Source organism: Rana temporaria, chromosome 3 (genome assembly GCF_905171775.1).
Source record: "Rana temporaria chromosome 3, aRanTem1.1, whole genome shotgun sequence".
Taxonomy (NCBI): Eukaryota; Metazoa; Chordata; class Amphibia; order Anura; family Ranidae; genus Rana; species Rana temporaria.
In genome coordinates this window covers 317,643,037-317,668,852 of record NC_053491.1, presented here as the reverse complement: position 1 = coordinate 317,668,852, position 25,816 = coordinate 317,643,037, and the positions used below count along the sequence as shown (strand labels likewise).

Sequence of the window (25,816 nt, the reverse complement as noted above, 5' to 3'; positions counted from 1 at the left end):
TAAGACAGTGATCCGACGTCTGAGGCGATTTCCATTGAAATCAATGGGTACAAATCGCCTACAAGTCTGATTGAAGTAGTACAGGAACCTTTTCTGAAGTCGGATCGCCTTGAGTCGTGTGTATTAACACCGCTCCCATTCACTTCCATTGTTTTTCTCTACATCGCGACTTGGGACGACTTGAGGCGACATGAAGTCGGATCGCAAGTCGCCCCAGTGTGAACCGGCTCTATCTGTTGTGGATTTTATGAATGCCGCAAATACAGCCTCCTTTCCAAAGACTATTTTGAGAATGAAGATTTGGGGTCTAATGGTTCAAACACTTTATCCTGCAGGTAATCATTAGTGACAGACTAGGAGGTTGGTAATAAATACTGTATATGCGCAATGTACTGTGCAGATCAGTGATGTCCATAACATAGTATTGTGGCCAAAGGTAAAAGTATGGGCAAAGCTTTTTTAGCCATACACTCCTGGGCCACAGTAGTGCCCTTGGACTCTCCCTATGATCCAGAATCGGCTAACATTGGGCTAAATAATGTCTGCTGACATCCTAGAGCTGCTCTAGGCCCTGGCAGGATCCTGAAAAATATCAGGTTCCACCCAGATGCCTGATCGCCAGCTGTCTCCGGATTTCAGAATGCCGCTACCAGTGAGCTTGAGCTAAAGTTCCTTTTGAACATGGTCTTGTATGTAGTGGTTTCAATGTTACAACCAGATTATTAGGGTGTACATATACAGGTTGTATATCATTTTTTTACTCTGCTTTGGAACATTTACCACCAATATACAGTGCATCTGGAAAGTATTCACAGCGCTGCCCTTTTTTCCACATTTTGTTACAGCTTTATTCCATTCGATTAAATGTATTTTTAAAAATTTCTACAAACAATACCACATAATGACCACGTGTAAGAAGTTTGAAATCTTTGCAAGTTTTTTTCAAAATAAAATCATATAGACAAGTATCCACAGCCTTTGCCATGATACTCAAAATTGAGCTCAGTTGCACCCTGTTTCCACTGATCATCCTAGAGATGTTTCTACAACTTGATTGCAGTCTACCTGTGGTAAATTCAGTTGATTAGTTATGCTTTGGAAAGGCACACACCTGTCTACATAAGGTCCCACAGTTAACAGTGTATATCAGAGGGCAAACCAAGCCATGATGTCCAAGAAATTGTCTGACCTCCGACGGGAGTGTATTGAGGCACAGATCTTGGGAAGGGTACAGAAAAATTTCTGCAGCATTGAAGGTCCCAATGAGCACAGTGGCCTTCATCATCTATAAATGGAAGCTTGGAACCACAAGCAATTATCATAGAGCGGGCCACCCGGCCAAACTGAGCGTAGAGAAGGGCCTTGGTCAGGGAGGTGACCAACAACCTGATGGTCACTCACAGCGCTCCAGTGTTTCTCTGTGGAGAGGAGAACCTTCCAGTAGAACCATCTCTGCAGCACTCCACCAATCAGGCCTGTATGGTAGAGTGGCCAGATGGGAGCCACCCCTCAGTAAAAGGCACATGAAGGCCTGCCTGGAGTTTGCCAAAAGGCACCTGAAGGACTCGGACAGTTAAGAAAAAAAATTCTCTGGTCTGATGAAACAAAGATTTAACTCTTCGGCCTGAATAGCAAGTGTCGAGGGAAAGATGAATGCAGCAACATACAGAAACATTGATGAAAAGCTTCGTCTTCCAACAGGACAACGACTCTAAGCACACAGCCAAGATAACAAAGGAGTGGCTACGGGACAACTCTGTGAACGTCCTTGATTGGCCCAGACGTGAACCCGATTTGAACATCCCGGGAGAGATCTGAAAATGGCTGTGCACCGACACTCGCCATCCAACCTGATAGAGCTTGAGAGGTCCTGCAAAGAATGGGAGAATCTGCCCAAAAATAGGTGTGCCAAGCTTGTAGCATCATACTCAAAAAGACTTGAGGCTGTATTGGGTGCCAAAGGTGCTTCAACAAAGTATTGAGCAAAGGCTGTGAATACTTATGTACAAGGGATCTGTTTTCGTTTTTTATTTGCAAAGATTTTAAACAAACTTCTTTCACGTCCTTATGTAGAATTTTGAGGAAAATGAATTCCATTTTGGAATAAGGCTGTAAAATGACAATGTGGAAACGGTGAAGTGCTGTGAATAATTTCCGGATGCACTGTATGCCTAGACATTACATTTTAAACTTGTACTAGAACAATTGGTTGGTATGGGCATTAAATGACTTTACTATGCTCCAGTTTGTGGCTCAGAGAAATGTTTGTGAAACAGATTTAAAATATTGGTTATCAATGTGGTCATTGCAGTTCTCATTAACTGGTAATGTTTGTCTTTGATCTTGGGAATGACTGGAGACACGTTGGTGACGAGGCCATTGTAATCAATGGAAGTAGATTTTAATTCCCTTATTCCCCAGAAGAATACTGTTTACACTAAACCATTATTTAATGCCCATCTTGTAGAAAAATCCATACAATCTGTAATGGATGTAGTCACAAACTTCTAAAAATTGATTAAAGTGAATCAATAATGGCAATCCATATACCAAAAATGGAAAGACTCCATTCTCAGACTTTTGTTGTTTTCAAAAGAACGATATGTACTGTTCATTGTTTACTGGACACTTTCTGGTGGGGGTTGGTTTACAGAAATCCAGTAAGTGGATGCTATTTTTGTGTTTAAAGGGAATTTAGTATGTGAGATGTAGGGGGAGAAAAGACGCACACAAAGCCCAAATAGGTATGCAACAGAATAGTGTTGCCTTCCTATTTATTTATTCATTCATTTGTTTCTTCATTCTGCTTAAAGGTCGTGTCACACTAGGAATTGGTCACTGGCAGTAATTATCGTATTGGCATATAACACGCACATGCGTAAAACAGGCACCTTCATTTTAAGAGGGAAGTTTCAGGGAAAAAACATACATTTTAAATAAAGAACTGAAGCAAAATAAGGGTCAGTGCCCATCAATGCAGCCTGATCAATGCCCATCTGCAGCCTCAAAATTGCCCATCAATGCAGCTTGATGCCCATCTGCAGCTTCACAATTGCCCATCAATGCAGCTTGATGCCCATCTGCAGCTTCACAATTGCCCATCAATGCAGCTTGATCAATGCCCATCTGCAGCTTCACAATTGCCCATCAATGCCCATCTGCAGATTCACATTTGCCCATCAATGAAGCTTAATTAATTCCCATCTGTAGCCTCCCCATTGCCTGAATGCAGCCTGATCAATGCCCATCTCAGGGGGGCGGGGTGACCTTTTTTTTCCCCCTGGAAATTCACTGCGGCTTCCGGGTAGGGAATCCGGCGGGAGTGGGCGTTCCTATTGACATGCCAATTGATTGACATGCTAAACGACGGCGCACACAGCGCGTCACGACTTCCCGAAAAAAGCTTCGGGAAGTCGTGACGCCCTGTGTGCGCCGTCGTTTAGCATGTCAATCAATTGGCATGTCAATAGGAACGCCCACTCCCGCGGGATTCCCTACCCGGAAGCCGCGGTGAATTCCACGGCTAAACGCTATCTACGGGAAAAAAAAAGGTCAGTGTCATTTTATATGCAGAACTGGGCTGGATGTAGTGTTAGAAATTTTTTATAGGGTGAACCTCCACTTTAAGTAGTCTTTATTGAACCTGTTAGGAATTTGCCAGCAGCCACAGGATTGCTAGTGGAACATGACACCTAGCAGAATCTTCCTTGTTCTGCAAGATTTTGAAATGCCTGATACTCCCTTTATTTGGCAACAGTGGATGCTTGGAGCTGTGCACTGAGAGGTGGAGATCTCCCCTCTAAAACTGTCACTGCCTGAACGTGAAAAAGTTGGTTTGGGTGGGATTACTCTTAAAAGTTTAAAGGACTCAATATGACAGCAGGATTGGACAATGGTCTAGTCTGTGGGCATCTAGAGACATTGCTGGCCCTTGGTGATGGTAAAAAGTTTCAATCACAATTTCAGCTGGTTTCAAAAAAACGCTACACCTCCCCCTCATTGACCTAAATATCTGTACTTGGTGCTCCTAGTTTTCATTAGCAGATTGGAAAGCTGCAGTCACTGCTGGGAGGAGGGAGCAGATAGAGTTAAGCTACTGTGCAGGTGGAGCTGTTTGGAGAATGACTGACTTCAGTGCCTCTGCTGTGAGCTTTAGGGCCTCATGCACACTGGGCTTAAACTGGCTTTAAACCTCAGACTTGAAATATGAACAAAGCATATTCCTCTATGGTGTGTACTTGTCTCAATTAAAAGGACTAGGTGTATTTGTCTGCTGCTTCATTCCTCTAACAGTATGAATCACTTCTGACAAGTTTTCCTGACACCAAGAGACAAAAGGGTGACGGGGAGGGATCTCCAGCTGATTGACATTATGTTAGGTTCCTGTGTGCTGTGTGACGGGGGTGTGTCCCCCTTCCCTCCAGTCGGTACTCAGAGCTCTCCTCACTTGTGTAACTTCTTCCCCCTGCGTTTCAGAGCTGAGAGATCCTCCCTCCTATAAATTCTGCACTTTGGATGTAAGGGGAAGACTGACAAGTACAACTTATACAGGAGAATTTCATCTCTCCTCTCCTGAGCCCAGTCACTTCACTGGGTGTATAAAAGGGTTTACAACCACTTTAAAGACTGCCTTTACTGGCATATATTTTTTCTTCTGCAGCCTATAAAAGCACTTCTCTATGCAACAGCGCAGATATGTTGCAGTACAATACAGTGTGCTAGCATATGTTGCAGTGTCGCATTCCCCAAAAAGATTAGATGTTTTCGGTGTATTTGGCAGTGTTCACAATTAATGGTCTGACTTAAAACTCATGTGCCATGTAACATGCGTTAAACGCACTATGGAGGTGTGAAGCTGTTCCTTAAACTAGTTTACTGTTTTTTATGAACAGTTTATTTTATGGGGACCCTGATTGCGCCTACACAAAAATTATCTCTCATTTGTCCAAGAACGCTTGGGCGATATGTAAAATCGCTAGATGCTGGCAACTACTTGGGCGATAACGCTGCAGCTTAGAAAACCCTGTCCAGTTGCTATTTTTCCCCCTCCTTATAAATGGGCACTGGAGGTATTTGCAGAACAATCCCCCTACCTTATTCCATAAGCTAAACCCAGACATTTACCTGAGACCTCCACTCAGGTTCAGGACCCCTCCAGAGGCTCTTCCTAGTGGCCACCAGATATGACCACCTTCACTATAGGAAACATGTTTTTTTTTTATATCTATACACAAATGTTTTGCCTTTCGTTTACAATAACTTAAAAGCGGAGTTCCTCCCAAAAGTGGAACTTCAGTTTTAAGGACTCCTCACATTTGGCATGTCATTTTTTTTAGGGGGGGGGGAGCGGGTGCCTTGTTTTGACAGGTACCCAGCTCCCACTTCCCCTCATGGCGCCCCGGCGCCGAGTGGAAGTTCCCCTCTCCCTCCTCCCTCCCTGCAATCTTCTGGGACACGTCACAGGTCCCTGAAGATTACCCAGCCATTCAGAACGCGCAACGCGACTCGCGCATGCACGGTGCGCAGCTGGCTGTGAGGCCGAAAGCAGCAGCTCAGGTCAGAGCCACTGTACTAACAATCCAATGTTAGCCCAGCGATGTCCCCATAGGTGCATAGATCTAAATAGGTGTGTTATCAACCCTGCTCTTTGTAAACTACAAAATGCCTCCCACATGTTATGCAGAAGAAGATACGGCGGTGGAGCAGATGTGCAGGGAGGTACAGTGGTGGGGCAGATGAGAAAAGGGGTACAATGATGGTGCAGATGAGCAGGGGGGTTACAGTGCTGGGACTAAAGAGCAAGGGGGTACAGTGGTGGTGTAGATGTGCAGGAGGTACAGTGGTGGGAGGCATGAGAAGGGGGTTCAGCAGTGGTACAGAAAAGCATGGGGGGGTACAGTGATGGCCCAGATGTACAGGGGGTTACAGTGATGGGACAGAAGAGCAGGGTGGTACAGTGGTGGGGCAGATGTACAGGGGTTACAGTGATGGGACAGAAGAGCAGGGTGGTACAGTGGTGGGAGGCATGAGAAGGGGGTTCAGCAGTGGGACAGAAAAGCAGGGGGTTACAGTGATGGGACAGAAGAGCAGGGTGGTACAGTGGTTTGGCAGATGTACAGGGGGTTACAGTGATGGGACAGAAGAGCAGGGTGGTACATTGGTAGGGCAGATGTGCAGGGGGTTATAGTGGTGGGACATATGAGCAGGTGGAAACAGAGGTGAGGCAGATGTGCAGGGGGTGGTACAAAAAAGCCAACAAGTACGCATGCTGTCACTTTCTAATGATAAATTGTTATCGGTTTACATAAAAAAGAATGTTTGTTTAATCTGATGCTTTTCCTGTTTCTATCTCTGTTAAAGTTTGCAGATCCTATCATCTCTGCTTGAACCGTGGCTTATCTGGCCAAGTTATGAATTATCTACAACTCATGATGCAAACACTTTTCTTGGCATGAACCTTTGTTTGTTCAAGTGGTTGTTTAAGTAATCACTGCTGTGAATTGGTGCTCGATGGGTCTCAACAAATGTGTAATAAAAGTAAAGCAACTAGCGCCACACAGTGTTCAAACCTTTTTTCATTCTTGCATGCGTTTGTTTATTTGACACAGAAATGGAGTCCTGTGATCTGTCATTGTTCCTGCCACATCCTCCAGCTGTATCAAGTATAATATGATACATAATGTAGTGTAGTTGAGTTCCACTTCCTACCTACTTATTATTCAACTTGAGTGAGTTGTGAGGCACATGCCTGACGAAGGGGTCCTTTGTGACTCCGAAATGTTGCACTGTCTTCTGATGTTACTATTCTTAAACGATGCTTCTTAAAGATTTGGATGTAAATTAACAATCCCTGGTATGCTGGCGAATATGCATTTTCTGTGATGTTCCAGCTGGTTGGTTCTGCAGCACCCACTACTCCTAAAGCGTTATCCAGGCTTAAAGTGTGCAATGGGAATATCTATATTAGAGACGCAGGCAGCAGTAAAAACTTCCAATAAAGTAAAGGTTTAAACCTCTCATAGGATTTTATTGCTTCTGCTTGGATGAAATATTTCCCCCATTTCCAGGTGAAAGGTGTCGGACAGGAAGAAAAACACCTCTAAAATCTGAAATGTGGTGAGAAGTCTTATACTTGGGACACTGCTATAAAAAAATTCGCCCCACTTTAGGTGGATTCTTACGTCTTTTATGTCTTCCGGACAGTAAATGGAGAGAAATCTGCCCTACAGGACCCAGGCAGCAGAAAATTAAAGGCACAGGTTTTGGCAGTTTCCTACTCCAAAAACATTTGTGGAACAGTAAACCAATGAAGGCCATTTGCATACTTTTTTATATTTTGGTTAGTTCATTGGGAACATGCCATGGTTTTTAAAGAATCTGTTACAACTCTTCTTATCCAGTAATGTCCCTTTTATGCTTGTATTGACGCTCATTTTTTATTTATTTTTTCTCTTTATGCTACAATTGTTTTAGTGTTTAGATGGGGATCTTTATGAGAGACTTCGGGATTACCTTTCACTTATCAACACGACTGAGCTTAACATCTGTAAGTCAACACAGGAATGTTTTGCAGACAACCTGGATGCTTCTCTTCAGGTAAGATTTTCCTCCTACATCCCTTTATTAAGGACACCTGTCATGGCTTTTGATCTGTCAGTTGAGCCTACTCCATGATGTGAAACTTCATTCACCTCTACAGCAGCATGCTTACACCGGAGCCAACTGCTTTCAGATATCAGACATGGTCAGCCTTCATTGCTGCATTGGGGCTTTAGCTGTGCCACAACACTCCTCCTTGCCGGTCCATTTATAAGGGGGTTGGTTTAAAACCATATGTCTGGTCTAGTTTTGTATAATGTATGTCAAAGTATATCCAACGCCAAGGACAAAAAATATATTGCAGCTTACCAGTCCTTGGGTGTAGTGGTTGCATGTTTTCTTGTTTTGACAAAGTAACTTTTTTTTATTTGCAAGAGTATAGAAATAATGTTGATCTTGCATCCTTGTAACTGCATGTGAACTATGACCCCCCCCCAGGTAGGATGTAGCATAAGCTGCATTCTGCATGATGAACCATCTGTATTGGGAGTGGAGAATTGTACAGGAAAACTGGAAACCTATCACTAATATATTCACATATCACAAGTTAGATTTGAAGTATATCTATTTATTACCCTTGGCTAGGAAGGTGTGTGGGTATCCATATATAGTCTTTTAAAGTGAAAGCAAAGGCCTACTATAAGTGAGAGTAAAAAATAAAAATTCTCGCTGCTCCTCCCTATACTGTGGCCCATTCCCTCGCTCCTCCTCCCTATGCAGTTTTATTGGAGTTGAGGGAATACCTTTTTTGTCCATTCTGGTGTGGTCATATGATACAGAAGCTCCGGCTCCTCTGTCAGTGCAGGGCAAGGGAGAATGTGCTGCAACAGGGGGCAATGGGAGTCAGTGGGTGACATGACTTTGGGAATTCAGAGTCGTAGTTGAGAGCTCCCTGACATAGGGTAGCCAAAGTTTCCCAGTCACATAACTCATGGGAACTAATTTAGGGAAAGGTATGTTTCCTGATCTCTAAAAACTATTTAGTATGGGTAGGAGGAGGGAGGAAATGTTTTAACAACCCATATAGTTAGCCTTTACTTCCACTTTAATTTAAATTTCTCGGATTGGCTTAGATATTTTACACTCTACAGTTGAGTCTGCTAGATATTGAATGGTCAAAATAAGGCCCCTCTCAGTGGATTTTGATGCAGGTAATTCATTTTAAATTGGTCACGTATGGCCATCTGGGCCGGATGTTTATTTTATTTGTGCCAGTGCCCAGCACCAGTGACATCTTGGGGGCACTGCGTTATCTCAGAGGTGCAGATGTCGATCTGCCACACAGCTGACCAGAACCCACGCAATTAGTCATTTGCTATGGAGTTGGTGACCAACCTGCCCATACCATGGAAATGGGATGACATTGATCCAGGGTGGGCATTTTAGCAGAGGACTAGTGACCTGACCTGCCCTGCCTCCCTTCCCCTGACATGATGCCACAGCCAAGGTGGAGAGGTGAAGGTAGGACTATTTGTGATGGGGGTACAGAGGACTTTATTGTGATGCAATATGAAGAGGCTCTGATGTAATGAGGGGATTCTGGTGTTTAGGGGGTTACGGAGTCATTCTAATGGTGAAGGATGGACTCTCCTATGTGGCACCCAGGAAAGGGTGACCACCTTATCCAATGCAGGTGTTTGTTTCCTTCAGCCTAATACAATTCTGGAATGGAGTGCCTTGTGACTTTTTTGCAAATCTGTAATGGGTGCCACAACTGGAAAAGTTGAGAAACGCTGGCCTACTAAATGCGCTCTTAATTGCAGGGAACGAATGCTCTGTTCACTTCTGCACCACCTCTGCCACTACCTGGAAGTTATGCAAGATAGGCCAAGTCTGGCCCTTGTGGCCATACCTGCTGGAAATCCTCCAACTTAAAGAAGTATGGCTAGTGTGCATGTGAATGGTCACACCTCCATGTTCTACTACAGTCCCGGTCTGCTTTTTCTGGAACCAGATTTGCCCTTAGAAACCTTGTCACCAGACCATTTATTTCAGTAACAATCTTCCCATAAAAGTATGCAGGGTTTAGAAAGTTTTTTTTGTAAAAGCCTTCTTTTGTGTAGATATCTAAAAGCGCTGAGGCTGCTGCCGATCACTGCTAATCTTGGATGTGATGTCAACAACTCTAGCATACTGAGCTAGAACTCTATGGCAATCCCCTTTGCTATGGCAGCTACATTTAAAGATTATGTAGGGAGGGAAGTAGTCACTGAGCCAGCACCGGCAGTAATAAGACATTCCCAGAAGGTGAGAAGGCTATGATGTGCAAGAAATTAGGGGGCTGTCTTAAGAAATTGACTCTTCTGAAGAAATCAAATTTACTAGCAAGTTCTAGCTAGGCACATTGTAAGTGAACTTCAATTATTTTTTTATTATTGAAAAGTTCAGTGCTGCAAGTATGTATTAAAGTGAAGTTCCCCCTTTTTTTTAGTTTATTAAAAATAGGCGGCTACAAAAAGTGTAGCTACTGACTTTGATAATACAGATACTTGCCTGTCCAGTGATGCGGGTGCTTGGAGCCTCGCTCCTCTCCCCGGCAGTCATGGTAACTGTGGGCACTCGGCCGTGGCGGCTTACAGCTTCACGACCTGGCACGCACTCCATGTGCACGAGTCGCGCTGCCCTCTGCTATTGGCCAGGCAATCTTCTGGAACCTGTGACGTGTCCCAGATGATAAATGGCAGGGAGGGGCCACCTAGGGCTAGAGGAGTTGCTTAGGCAGCCATGAAGAAGGAGGAAGTCCCACTACAAAGGTATCCCCCCCCCCCCCAAATGTGGCATGTAAGGGGGCGAGGAGTGCTTAAAGCGGAAGTTCCACTTTTGGGTGGCACTCTGCTTTAAATTAGTGAATGGGGTCTTTTAAGCTTCTAAAGTTTATAGGTGTTTGCATATGTAAACATATACTACTGCGCTGACCCCATATAAAAAGTAATTTTTTAATCTTTCCGTCTAATAAATCTTCTGCCTCTGTTTTCACTTTAGATAGTAAAACTTTTATTTATTTTTTCCCAGTAAATAACTTTTATATATCCCACTTCCTGTTTCTTGTCTGGTAAAAAGCCTAGGCTTATGACATGCACAGCTCCAGGGAGGGGGGATGGGTCATTAGCGGGAAAATGAGAGCTGCAGAGCTGGAGGTGTGTCTGTATAAATCCAGGAAGTAAACTGGCAGCAGCTTCAGCTTCCCACAGTTATAATGAATGCAGCCAGACTCAGAGTGAGATTTCTTCAGCATATTTGGCAAGTACAGAATCACAGTATTCTGTATATAAAATATGCAAAGTGTTTGGAGGGAAGCTTCAGAATGGCAAAGATTTTTTTCTTACAAATTATGTAAGCAGATTGCCCTTCCTCTTTAAGGCATAGGGTGCAAGTCTAAGATCTGAATTTAACCTGGACAAACTTTTCATGCACTGTACACTTGAATCTGCTGCTTTCAGTCCCCCACCTAGAAGTGCGTGATTTGGAGGTATGCAAAAATAATTTAAGTTACTGGTTTCTTAATAAATGAAGAGAATATTCATGCGCTACCTGCATAATAAATAATACACTATTTGCAGCAGACACCGGATTGGTCAATCCGTACCAACGATATATATGAAAATCAATATGTGGTTTTGCGCTCTAATGAATGATGGCTCATTACCATAACTAAATTACTAAATAAAGTGTACATCGCATGTGCAAAATTTCATAAAAAATGCATACTAAACGCTACATAATCGCATAGAATTCAACGTGCACAGAAAATTGAAAAAATGGCATTAATAAATAAGATCAAAGTGATAATGCTGACACGGTAGAAATAGAGTCCAACAGTGCACGTAGGTATCCAGTAGGTGTCGCCTCCGTCGTTTTCCCTGTCGAGTATGCAAATTAGCAAAATACGCAAATTCCCGAACGTACGCGCGGTCGACGCAGTGAAGTTACGACGTTTACGTTAGATTTGCTACGCGTAAAGTTGCCCCTGCTATATGAGGGGCAACCAATGTTAACTATAGCCGTCGTTCCCGCGTCAAAATTTTAAAATTTACGTTGTTTGCGTAAGTCGTCCGTGAATGGGGCTGGACACTATTTACGTTCACGTCGAAACCAATGACGTCCTTGCGACATCATTTAGCGCATTGCACGTCGGGAAATTTTAGGGACGGCGCATGCGCAGTACGTTCGGCGCGGGAACGCGCCTAATTTGAATGCTCTACGGTCCCCTACCCGGCTCATTTGAATTAGGCGGGCTTGCGCCGGGGGGATTTACGCTACGCCGCCGCAACTTTACAGGCAAGTTCTTTGTGAATAAAGCACTTGCCTGTAAAACTTGCGGCGGCGTAACGTAAATGACATACGTTGCGCCGCCGCAGTTTTACGCCCATCTACGAAAATCTGGGCCTTAGCACTTTAGTTATGGTAATGAGCCATAACTCATTAGAGCGCAACACCACATATTGAATTTTTTTATACTGTATTGGCATTGGCACTTTTTTTTTTCATGCCATGACATTTTTTTTTTTTTTTTTTTTTTATGTGCACGTTGAATTCTACGCTATTATGTAGCATTTAGTAGGCTTTTTTTTTTTTTTAATTAAATTTTGCACATGCACTGTACACTTTATTTAGCACTTGGTAATGAGCCATCATTCACAAGAGCGCAACACCACGTATTGATTTTTATATGTATTTATTGGTCTCTTAAGCCTCCTATGAACCAGCTATATTCTCGGATTACAGATGGCATGGTTCTTAAAGGGCTCTGACTCTCTGCAACTGGTGTAACTGCCCCAGAGTTGAGCCTCGTACACAGGATGAGAATATTGGACGAATGATCGTCCATATTTTTTTGCATGTCTCATATTGAAAATGAAGGTTACTAGAGTTACAACAGAATAGAACTTTGAAAATTATGTAATGTGTTGTATTGTAATTCTTTATCTGAGCATTCTGAGTCTTATGCCGCGTACACACGATTATATTTCGGGATGAAAAAACACAACGTTTTTAAAAAATGTAATTTAAAATGATCGTGTGTGGACTTCACATCATTTTTCGGGTTCTGAAAAACGACAATTTTTTTTCCGAACATGCTGCATTTTTTAACGACGTTTTAAACAATGTCGTTTTTTCGGGTTGTAAAAAATTATCGTGTGTGTGGGCTAAAACAACGTTAAATACCCGCGCATGCTCAGAAGCAAGTTATGAGATGGGTAGCGCTCGTAAAACTACCATTCGTAATGGAGTAAGCACATTCATCACGCTGTAACAGACAGTAAAAGACGATTCACGCTTTTCTAACAGGAAATCGGCTAAAGCAGCCCCAAGGGTGGCGTCATCCGCATGGAACTTCCCCTTTATGGCGCCGTTGTACGTCACCACGCTTTGCTAGAGCATTTTTTAAAAACGATTGTGTGTGGGCGACGTCGTTTTAATGATGAAATTGGAAAAAAACGTTTTTTCTACATCCCAAAAAACGTATTTTTTTTATGCCGAAAAATGATCGTGTGTACGCGGCATTAGTCTTCGAAAGCAGTATTTTTTTCCAGTTTTCTGATCGAGTGCACTAGACATTGGCATTGTGCCTAGAAGCTAAAAAAGGCTGCTTCAGAGATTGATAATTTGTTTTGTGGCAGGTTGCCTATAACCCCTTACAATAAATGCAACCTAAAGGCACATTTTTATTTTTTACTAGCAAAGCAGATTTCGGTTTAATCTTTGAATTCAACTCTCTCCCTCTTTCATGCTCAGGTTTCTCGTCAACAGAATTTACAGCTTTTTCTGAAAGACACCAATTTGTTCTCCATGGTACCTATTCAGCAATTTCACCCTGCTGGGACAGACAAGGTATGTGGGATATTGCTTTGGAAGGGGATCACGGTAATGAAGGCATACACACGGACTCCCATGATTAAAGCAGAGTTTCACCCAAAAGAGGAACTTCCGCTCATTTGTCTCCTCCTCCACATCCCCGCCCCCCGCGCTACCATATTTGGTACCTTTCAGGGTGGGGGGAGCGGATAGCTGTCTTTGACAGGTCCTGTGTCCCCAATTCCCGGAAGATCGTGCCGCTGCGCATTACGCCAGCAGCTTGGCTCCCTCCTCCTTCCACTGCTGCCGGGCCAGTAAAAGAGCTCAGTGGTGCCTCACATATGCGCGGTAGGGAACCGGCGTGAAGCCGTAATGCTTCACTACCGGGTTCCCTTACCGGCAATGGCGGTGCTGACATCGCTGGTCTCAAGGACAGCTAAGTGTCCTATTAAGTCAGCAGCTGCAGTATGTGTAGCTGCTGGCTTTTATTCTTTGCAGGGGTGGGCGGACTTTACTTTAATACTCCACTTTTCTTTCAGAGGAGGAAGATCTAGGCCACCACTACTCTACCCACCAATGGGAAACCGCCCTCGATTCCATATATAAAGCCACATGCTGTACCTCATTATGGCAATTGACCCATAAACTGATACGCCAATAACTCGCTCCACAAGTTATAGCCAATTTTAAGGGTGTTGCCCTAAATGCGGCATGGTGGAATCACGGTATCATATCCTCTGGGAGTGTCCACATATACCATTGAACTACTTGAGGAAAATGTAGTATTGGTCTGTTACCACTGACTCAAATTTTATAATCGCAAGATCAATATCCTCTCCCCTACCTTGAGAGCAGCATTAGTTTATGCAAGATACAGGTTCCCTTTATATTGGGACAAACAAGGATTTATTGATCCCTAATGCTTTGGGGTATATTTAGAAAGCTGAGAATGTGATATTCACCAAACATTCACAGGTGGTCAGTAATTCCCTATAAATTTATAGCCGATGCACCAGGAAGATTTAACTGCTGTAAATGGTGAATATCAAATTCACTACTTCAATAAATACACTCCTAGAGACTCTTTAATTTTCAGTTTTAAAGTGGATGTAAACCCAAAATGTTTTTATTTATTTTTTTGATGTCACAATGTACAGTATAAGATTTCCTATCATCTGTGCCCAGTCTTGCCACACAGAGTTTATCCAGCTCTGAGCAATCCTCTTTTATTGTTCAGTGAAATAAAATGGACTTGAAGAGAAAAACCTTAGTCCGTTCCGCCCCCTTACTGTGAGTGACAGGTTATTTACATATCTTATGCACTAGCCTGGAGACGAGCATTATTTTTTAATTCCCACCCCACTCCTTTTCTGAAGTCATGTGGTTACTTTTCTGGATTTTGACTGGATGTTGGTGATCATAGCAGAATTTAGTCTAAGGAATACACAGGAAAAATGCATGTTGACAAGGGGAGTGTAGAGGAGGGCGGGGAGTCTGACATCACGACTCCAACCACAGAGCTCCATACAACAGATCCACCCACAGAATCTTCAGTTTTTCAGTTCTTATAACAGACAGAGGGGAGACATTTGACAGGTAAGGATACATGCAGAAGGCATGTATATCCTTAGAGATCAGCACTATGGCAGTAGTTTAGAAAGGATGAGAGTGGGTTTACATCCACTTTAAAGCCCAATTCTCCTTTACTCTGAGTGGTAGTGCATCCCAACGACAAGAAAAGGGGAAACTCCCCCTAGTGTGGGAGAAGAAAGCACAGACCTGCATGAGATGTGTGGTTGTTGGCTGTAAAGGATGGAAGGGGTAAAAAGAGTAGATTTTTATTTATTTCTGTTTACCAGCTGTCTTGTAGAGTGTTTAATCAATGTTTGTTATGAAGCTCCATAGTCCGCTTTTGTCTATTAAATGCAGGGCAAGATGAGAACCCTGTCTTACTATGAGTGACCTCTTATAGGGGCCTTTTCTGTTTCTGTGGGCCTTCGCCACAACAAGGGTCTGTCAACGGGCTTTATTTTTGCTTCAAGCAGGTTTTGTAATCCCCTACAAGTCTATGGGAATGCAAGTCAGGAGGAGTGAAACTGCTAGTCAGTAACACCATAGATGTTAGTGTTACTAAACCCAGTAATATGAAACTAGTTCATCTGCCCCCCCCCCTCCCACACACACACACAGTGCCCACAGCTTATAAATCATCTTTTTACATGAAAATACTGCCACTATATACCTTTTTGGCTGATCTGTATACCACGGTCACATGATAAACTGCAGGGTCTTCCCAAGTGCTGAGAGTTCAAATAAGAGGAGATTTGGACTATAGTCTGTGTCCTCATGCTGTTCGGCAAGGTGGATCATCCATCAATCAAGATGTTAAATCCCACCCACTGTAATCTTCTTTTTTTTTTTTTTTTTTTACTGGGCATGTGAGGAGGGAGGGAGGGACTGGCCTGTCATTTAGGATCTGTATGCACGCCCACATGTGTGATGTCAATGTGACCTAGCTAGCTCTGATCAAGAAGGAAATGTTCTCTCCAGCAATAGACCAAACTTGGCATGTGCAGCCAGACTACCCTCACTGGCTTATCTGGCCTTGCCAAGAGAGACCCTGCAGGAGGGGGGAGGATCTGCCCATACAGGATCAAAGAGCCTTTTTACACAATAAAGAAGAGTAACCCCTTAAGTTCTACAGTGACTATAACAAGCATGCTATTCTGCACATATGAACAGGTTTTACTGTTGTGGGTTTAATGGCACTTTAAGATCAGACGTGCAAGCACAAACCAACCAGACATTACCTCAGCCAGTGGTGGTAATGATAAAACACATCCAAGCTGGTTTACCCAATGACTGATTCCTTCTCCTATGACAGGCCTCAGCCAACATGATCTCCACTTGACCCATAGCTATTGGACATGTGCATTTGTTTTACGGTCAACACTGAGGACAAGGGGGCATTCTTTACGTTTAGAGGAAAAGAGATTTCATCTCTCAAATACGGAAAGGTTTCTTCACAGTAAGAGCTGTGAAAATGTGGAACAGACTCCCTCCAAAAGTGGTTCTGGCCAGCTCAGTAGATTGCTTTAAGAAAGGCCTGGATACTTTCCTAAATGTACATACAGTAACTGAGTACTAAGATTTGTAGGTAAAGTTGATTCGGGGTAAATTCAATTGCCTCTCGGGGGATCAGGAAGGATTTTTTTCTCCTGCTGTAGCAAGTTGGATCATGCTCTTCTGAGGTTTTTTGCCTTCCTCTGGATCAACTGTGGGTATGGAGTTGGGTGTATGGGATTGTACTATGTTTTTTATTTAGTTTGTTTATTTTTTTGTGGTTGAACTGGATGGACTTGTGTCTTTTTTCAACCTGACTAACTATGTATCTATGTTTTCGGCCAAATGCATTTTCGTCCGAATTTCAGGTATTTTCGTTATGGTTTTAAACAAACAAAGACGAACGTGCAGAATCTGAAATCCGAAAGATCTGACATTAAAAAATGCTTTGTTTTTCGTTGCTACAACAGTTCGATATAGATAGGAGATTCGACATGACGCTGACGATGGCAATCTGTGTCTATTGAATCTGCGGTCGAATGTGCCAAACCTAACTCTTGGTCCAAGATTATTCTAGATAGAGAGAAAAGATTCAACATCATAGAGACAGTGTTTGGGCCCGGTAGACCATTCTACATGAACGAATCTGTCATTGAATGCTTATGGTGTCTGTCGAAAGTTCTAAGAAGATTCGAAAAGCAGCTAAACTGTACGACGCCGCCATCGTACATTTCCGGTCAAATGCTCGGCCCATAGGCTATAGAAGAATTTGAATGTTGGTTGACCAGTAATAATAATTTATAAATATAATTATTACTAGTGTCATACAACATTAGCATTCTTCTATAGCTTGTAGGCGGAACTTTCGACTGGAAATGTTCGATTGCGGCGTTGTACAGTTTAGATGCTCTGTCGAATCTTCTTGGCACATTCGACAGACACCATGAGCCTTCAATGAAAGATTCAACCTTAATTTGGATTTTCGGACCAATGCATTTTTAACAAAATAAAAACGAATTACGGGAGTAACTAAAAATTTTTTTCGGATGAAGGCGAAATTACGAAACTATATTAGTGTGCACATGTCTAATAGATATTACATTTTCAGAACAAGAAAATCGGTTTGGAAGCCTAAGTAAGGCCTGTCATCTGAAATTTGAGGATACAATACCTATGTAAAAAAGATTTAAAAGGGTTATTGCAGCACTGCCATCTCTCACCATAAACCTGGTGCTTGTAAATAATAATTTAATACTGGGCTGACATTTATTACATATCTTTTTATCATGAGGTTTTTCAGATGGAACCTTTGCCTCATGTCAGCGATATTCTTTTTGAAGGGTTTGCTGTAGCTATTTAATTGCTTTTCTCTATATTTGACAGGTATCAAAGCTAGAAACCCTTATTAAAGGTCCAGAGGCAGAGAATGTATTGGATAAGGAGGCACGAAGATGGACAAGTCGAGCAGCAAGAGATTTTAAACTGAAAACCCATGGCGAAAGGGTTAGTCTGTGAGCATGATTTTCATTGGTTAATTTTTAAGAAATGCTTTTCTCAATTAAAAAAGCCAAACCTGTTCAATATTACCTGTTTTGTTTGGTTACACTTGCATGGATGTTTAGGGTACATGTTGTGCCAGCCAAGTTTAGGTATTTGCTTTGGGTATCGATCTATTGTGTATTGAGGATTTAAATTTGTATTGCATTACTGCTGCAAGGGACTGTTTTCTCATTCACTCAGCAGAAGTAAAACATTGGTGCTGTACCTTGGTTCTGTTGCTCCAAAAATTGCATCACATGAGTCCTAGATACTGCTTGATCAGAGGTTTATTAAAACATATAAGATGCATGAAAAATCGGACATCACAAAGCAACCATAATGTTTTGCATGCTGGGTACTCCTCAGATCATAGAGTAAGCACCCAGTGTGTGAAATGTGTTAAAGTTGTATTTTTTTCCCCACATAAAGATGAACCTTTTTAAAAAGAAAAAAAAAGCCAAATTAAAAATGTATGTAGTAACGCTTTAGGTATAGAAGCCATTTGTACAACAAAGTACAAAATGCAAACTTTAAATCATAAAGTAATCTAAAAACACATATCCTACATTCTCTATACCACCCCCCTTACACATCATTGCAGGTTGTAAACATTTGTATTCTATTGTACCAAATAGATCACCCACACCAAAATGAATTGGACTAAGTCAAGAGTGACAATACAGATTTGTGGCCATAGAAGTGCAGGGTGCCCCCGTATAATGTTAAATATTACATTAACTCAACCTTTAAAAACAATCATAGTTTGGACCACTGCTTGGGTTTTTTTTTTAATTTTCTTATGTATTCAACAAAATCATATACCTCCACAAATGTATTATCTCAACAGGTCAATTCTATGTGGATATATATATATATATATATTTTTAGGCTTTTTCTATAAATACTAGATACATTGGAATGCTGTGTCTGACTTTTCCATTGCTTCAATCCCCCTCTGCTGGTAGGTTTTACACATCTCACTTGATCTATATACCTGAATTATACTGTAATGTAATGCAGGGCTTGACAAATTTGCTTTAAATCTAGGAGCCAGCTAAAAAAAGTTAAAAGCCAGTTTTGTTTTTTAACCACTTCCCTACTGGTTACTTTCACCACCTTCCTGCCCAGGCCAGTTTTCAGCTTTCAGCGCAGTCACACTTTGACAATTACACAGTCATGCAACACTGTACCCATATGACATTTTTATAATTTCAGCCATGGTTACAGAACTGCTTTTTTTTTGTACCAGAGAATTGTTCCATCGAGACAGCTTTTTCATTTGCTAGATCATCTGTTTACCATATGTAATATCTGTTTCCCCAGATAACCTCACTTTTTTTTTTTTGCCTCTTTTAGTACAGGTATTGATTTCATGTGGTTTGTCTAAACCACTCATTAATGCCTCTGAGGCTTTTTGACCTTGTATAGAGGCACTATAGCTCATATATCCAAGGGCACAGGAACGCAGCTTTAGGTAGTCAGAGCAGTTGCTGAAATTTGTTAGTTTAAATACATGTTTTGAAGCATCTAGATTTTGGAGAAAATAAAATTAAGATTCCCTATATTTTTGGTTTTTATAAATACCAGGCCACATAACATTGCTGCTGAGCATAAAATGGAGCAGATCTCCAATGGCAATGCTAAGCTTGGGAAGTTGGCTGGAAATGACCTAATGTGAGGTCAGACTTGGCCCAGATACTCCAGTCATTCATCGGCTGGATCAATTGGTATTTAACGCAATGCTGATCCTGGCCTAGGCCAACACTTTGCAGGGTGGCAGCACGGAAAGAGTTTCAGTACACTTTAATGGGTGGACTGGGCTGAGAGGCAGATTAGTCTAGCGCCCCCATAAAGCGGCCGCACTGCTTTCGCTATGCGGGCAGTCCGCATTCTGGAACTGTGGGGGGGCCGTTTCTAATTTTGACTGTCCTATCATCTTGTACCACAAACCTTCCTCACTGTGCTAAATGTTTTCTGCTGCACCATTGGCATGGTTATATCGTCTTAGTCCTCTCCATAAAATTATCAGAAATTTGTGCTTAACCACTTCAATACCAGGCACTTGCGCCCCTTCCTGCCCAGGACAATTTTCAGCTCTGTCACATTTTGAATGACAATTGCGCGGTCATGTAACACTGCACCCAAACTAATTTTTTTTTCATTTTCTTCCCACAAATAGAGCTTTCTTTTGTTGGTATTTGATCACCTCTGCGGCTTTTATGTTTTGCTAACTAAACTTTTGTTTGTCATAAAATGTTGTTTTCCCCTTCACTGACGGGCACTGAGAAGGCACTTGTATGTAGAATTGAGGAGCACTGACGGGGCAGCACTGACACTGACGGGGCAGCACTGACACTGACGGGGCAGCACTGACACTGACGGGGCAGCACTGACACTGACGGGGCAGCACTGACACTGACGGGGCAGCACTGACACTGACGGGGCAGCACTGACACTGACGGGGCAGCACTGACACTGACGGGGCAGCACTGACACTGACGGGGCAGCACTGACAGGTGTTACTGCTGGGCAGTGACTGGCACCGTGGTGAGCAATTGCATACTATATTTTGGGGCACATATGGGCAGGTGATTTGTACATTGGAGGTGGCTGTGCTGATAATCAATCAGCACAAACCCCCCCCCCCTCCAACAGGGAGAGCCGCTGATTGGCTCTCCCTGTCGGAATGAACCGAGAGATTCCGTTTGCCCGCACTCCCTGGTTCACGTGATGATCGGCTGTGATTGGTCACAGCTGATCACGTGGTAAGAAGCCTCTGACAGAGGCTTCTTATCACGAAGAGAGATGCAGGGTGTCAGAGTGACATGCCGGGCGCGCAGCGCCATGTTATCCTGCTGGGCAACAGACGTCCAGTCAGGATAACAGAACAACTTCCCGGATGTCAGTTTGCTATTGACCAGCCGGGAAGTGGTTAAAGTATAACTATAGGCAACACTTTTTTTTCATTTTGGATAGAGTAAGGGAGGGTTATAGCCCCTGTGTTTATTTTTTACCTTCTCTGTCCCATTGCAGAGATTTCCCTTCACCTTCTGTCCCAAAGCCAAACAGGAAGTGAGAATACATCTATGCAAATTAAGGGAATCCATTGCCCCCCTCACCCCAGGCCCACTTGAAAATTTCAGGGCGGGTCTTTAACAGCAAGGGGTGTAGCCTTGACAGGAAGGGGTAAGTCGTATTTAAATTGGGGGGTACACAAGTTTAGTCAAGCCTAGAGCATCACAAAACCTAAGTACACTACTGATTTAAAGGATTTAAAACTATCCTATTGACAGCAAGAAATATATATCTATAGAACGGATTCACTGATCTGGCTAATGGATGTCAGTTCAGAAGACATTTGTATGGGTCTTGGTTTCTCCAGCCTATGTGGACTCGACTGATCTTCACAAGGGATAGAAAGTGATAAGAAATCCAGCATTCTAATTTGTTTCCAGAATAGGAGATGAGATATTCCAATAGAAAAACCTTTCTGACAGCTGTCTGAGGGGATATTCCTTTGAGATCACTTCTTGCCTTCCTCTGTCTCAGCAACAGGAAGTGAAGGGGAAATCTCCCTTATTTAAGGAAAAACATGGTAACCATTTCCTACTGTTTGCAAAATACAAGGGGATGGTTGGCTTTACATATACTTGTATACACACACTTGACCTGCCAGCCTAAATGTTTACGGCTCAATGATTACAGACCTATTCTGCAGAAGCATCCAATTCCCAGGTGGTGTCTGTTTCTAGCCTTCAAAGGTTGTAAATGGGGCCTGCTGATCATCTGGTGAGATACATAATGGATTAGGCAGTCATACTTGGATCCTACTAGCACAGGCACTGGTCTACCAAAACATGCCTGAATGTCTGTAGATCATGCAGTGATATCTATTAGTGTAAGGTGGTGATTTGCTAAAAATGGGCATTTTACTTAGATTACTGTATGATGAAAAGATGGTGAACTAAGTTTCACCATACCCCCTTTTTTTTATTTTTTTTATAGGTTCTGCAAAGACTGGAAGTTAGGAGAAAAATTGCTGCTGAAGATGAGCTGTCCAGCATGGATCTGAAAATGGAGGAAGTAAAGGAGAGCGTGCGGAAAGCTGAGGTATTTATATACATTATAGTCTGCAACGTCATTAGCAGTATAGCATTCACAGGCATCAATTTCAGTACTAAACATGTTTTATAATGGTAAAATATATTAAAGCTTCTTTTATTCCCATGTTTAATTTGGAAACCCTGCAGGGAGCAATTCAGGGCAAAAATACATTGTGTACGTTCTATACAGGAAACGCGACAACTAGGTTAAAGCTTCAAGCAGGGCCGGCCCTACCATGGGACCCAACAAGCTCCAACTACTGTTAACATGATTCCTTTTTACACCCAACTGCCCTCTGAGTGCAGCATGATATCGCATTTTCTGCTGGGTAGCATTGAACTTCTTGTCCCACAAGACTCTGATGTGCTATTTTGTGTCTTATAAAAAGGCAGTAGGTGAGGAAACCTTTGCCTAATGGGGGACCAGTTGTTTCCCAAAGTCCAGGCTATTGGCAGCAGGGGGATTTCAAAACTGCTATACCTGAATGTATCTAAACCCAGAAATAACATTGTTTTAGTACATTCTTTGAGTTTATATTTTTTTTCATTTCACCTGGTTGTAATGCCAGTAACATGAGTTGTCAACGCTCTGTCCCTGAACTGTATATGTGGAGTAATAGCATTGTCACTCTAGGCTGCTCTGTAGGGTGACACTGCTGCTATTTCTCTACAAACACCTCCCCTCTCATCTCCATTACAAAGGGGGAGGTGTTTTGTAGTTCGGACAAGAATTAGGGCTGACTAAGATGTGAGTGAGTGAGAAACTTATATAGCACAACACATGCGAACTGAATCGCCTCTGGGCGCTTGGCATCCATTCCCTGGGCCCTCAGAAGAGATGGGTCTTGATCTTTCTCCTGAAGGCCAGGTGGTTTACCTCCAACCGGATGTTAGTTGGTAGAGCGTTCCATAGTCTGGGTCCTTGGACCGCAAATCTTCGTTCTCCTTTGGATTTATATCTGGTTTTGGGTATCAGGAGTAGATTTTGGTTTGTGGATGGCAGAATGCGATTGGTGTTGTGAGATTTTAGTTTCTCGCATAGATATTGGGGGGCAAGTCCCCCAATACACTTATGCGTTAGAGTGCCTTGAAAGTTTATTCTGTCTTTTACTGGTAACCAATGAAGGGATCTCAGTGAAGGTGAGATTGATTCCCATGTTTTTTTCCCAGTCACCAGTCTAGCGGCCGTATTTTGAACGACTTGCAGACGAGTGATTTGGTACTTTGGGAGTCCAAGATGGAGGGTATTAGCATTGTCGAGTCTGGAGTTGATAATTGTTCCCACCACGACTGCTATGTCTTCTTTTGGAATAAAGGGGGTGAGTCTGCATAGTAGGCGCAACAGATGGTGCGATACGCTCACTACTGACCCTATTTGTGCGTCCATTGTCATGTTGGTTTCGAAGATGACTCCTAGACTTTTAATTTTGGTGCAGGGGGGGATAGTTTGACCCAGAATGGGCGGGGGCGTCCATGTTTTTGCAGGATGGATCTTTCGGTTGGCCTGAAACAGGAGGAGTTCTGTTTTTGAGCCATTGAGTTTGAGGTAACTCTTAGTCATCCAATCTTCTATCAAAGAAAGGCATTTCTCTAGTCCGAGATAATGATCCTTTTTTTTGCAGATGCGAAAATAAAGTTGTGTGTCATCTGCATAGGAATGGTAAAGTAACTTCTGGTTACTGATGATTTCAAAAAGAGGGCGAAGATAGATATTAAAAAGAACAGGCGACAGAGGGGATCCCTGGGGGACTCCGCGTGACACTGTGCGTGTTTCAGAAGTGAAAGGACCAAGTTTCAATATTTGTGGTCGGTTTTCCAAAGGAGAACCACGATGAATCACATTCCGTAACTCCGGCTACTTCACCAAGCTGTGTCAGCAATAATTGGTGGTCTACTGTATCAAAAGCTGCGCTTAGGTCCAGCAGTACTAGAAGACAAGATTCTCCTTCGTCTGCAGCCTCGAGAGCATCATCCCATATTTTGAGCAGTGCTGTTTCCGTCCCGTGACCAGGATGGAAACCGGACTGGAATGGGTCAAGTAATTTGTGGGTGTCGAGGTGACGTAGCTGTTGTACAACTTCTTTCTCCATTACCTTGGAGAAGACATTTAGGCCTGTTATGGGACAACGATGGTTAGGGTCTTTGGGGTCGAGGGTGTTTTTTTTTTAGAATTGGTTTGATTGTACCTTGTTTCAGCAAGGGTGGCACCATGCCTTCCTTGAATGACTGGTTTATGAGCTGCATGATAGCTGGAGCCAAAATATCGGCACATTCTTTCAGCAGTTTAGTGGGGATGATATCATTGGGCGCTGTTCTATTTCGCAGAGTCCTGATGATGTTTTTAGTGGCCTCGATGGAAATGGGTTTTAGGGTGAAGTTAGCTGGTTGCGGGGGAGTTATATGGGTGTTGATTTTGTGATTTAGGGGGGGGGGTTGATGAAGGTACTATTTTGCTGAATACTTTCACGGATTCTTTCAATTTTATTGATGAAGTAATCCGATAATTCGTTGGAAAATTCTTGTGAATCAGAATAAGGGGCTTCTAGACAGACTGGGTTCAGGGTATTGGTGACTAGCTTGAAGAGTTTGCGTGGGCGATTTAGGGCATTGGTGATAATGTTGGAGAAATGTTTTTTTTTTTGGCAATAAAGATTTCTTTATGGTATTTTCTTGTTATTTTATAGATGGTGTGATTTTTCTTCTGAAGAGCTTCTTTTCCAGGCTGCTTCAGCTCTTCTGCGCTCTTGTTTTAGCAACGCCAGCTGATTGTTAAACCAGCTGGAGTTGTTTTTCCTGATGCACGTTGTGTGTTTTGGTGCTACCAAGTCGGCTGATTGTAGTAGTGCCTGGTTTATGACCACAAGAGTTTCTGTGGCTGTTTGATGTGGTTGGATTGTTTTTATTTTGTTCCCTAATGTAGTTTTGAAGAGCTCTGAATGGAACTTCTTCTGAGATCTGGTCCAGTGTGTTGTCACCGGTTTTAACGTTTTTTTTTTAAGGGGCATTTATGGTAATTGTGAATTTAATGGCGTGGTGATCTGTCCATGGCTGCGGCTCATTTTCTTAAATATTAATTTCCAGATCTTGTCTGAAAATAAGATCGAGCGTGTGGCCTGAAGTATGTGTAGGTCCACATACTAGTTGCTGCAGACCTAATCCTTCCAAATGGTCGATGCAGGCGTCGGCGACGTGGTCCTGAGAGGAGTTGGCCCAGAGGTTAAAATCCCTGAGCAACAGGAGGTGTTTAGTGTTCAGGGTATAGGTGGACATGAACTCTGTCAATGACATGAGCAGGTGCGTTTTTGGACCCGGTGGTCTGTAGCACAGGAGTATGTGAACAGTGTCCTGGAGATTTGTTTGCAGTTGCAGAGTGAGGGTTTCCATGAATGGAAGTGAGTACTGAAGGACTGGTTTAGTGATTGAGAGGTGAGTCTTGTGGATCACCGCCAGGCCTCCTCCTCGTTGCCCCACTCTGTTTTCTGTTAGAATGCAGTAGCTCTCTGGCACCAATTCTCCCAGAATGGTGTTAGTCGGCTGTGAGCCAGCTTTCTGTGATAAAGAGGCAGACTAAATCGTTTTGTAGAATGAAATCATGGATTTCTTGTCGGTGTTTTACTGCCGATCTTGTATTGACCAAAGCGCATGATATGTGCTTGGGTTGGGGTAAATGCGCGTGATTTTTTAACTGTCGATCGTCGACAGATCGTTGATTCTTA

General features: G+C 42.8%; 1 protein-coding gene across 2 annotated transcripts in view; it reads left to right on the top strand.

Annotated features, from left to right (window-relative positions):
• The window catches only part of FCHSD1 (FCH and double SH3 domains 1), a 135,636-nt gene that overhangs the window by 81,296 nt on the left and 28,524 nt on the right, over window positions 1–25,816 (top strand). For both annotated transcript variants that reach the window (XM_040344951.1, XM_040344952.1), the window contains 4 exons: window positions 7,474–7,596; window positions 13,336–13,431; window positions 17,842–17,961; window positions 22,003–22,107. In XM_040344951.1, coding sequence (XP_040200885.1) covers window positions 7,474–7,596; window positions 13,336–13,431; window positions 17,842–17,961; window positions 22,003–22,107 — 444 coding nt within the window. The remainder of the gene's footprint in view (window positions 1–7,473; window positions 7,597–13,335; window positions 13,432–17,841; window positions 17,962–22,002; window positions 22,108–25,816) is intronic.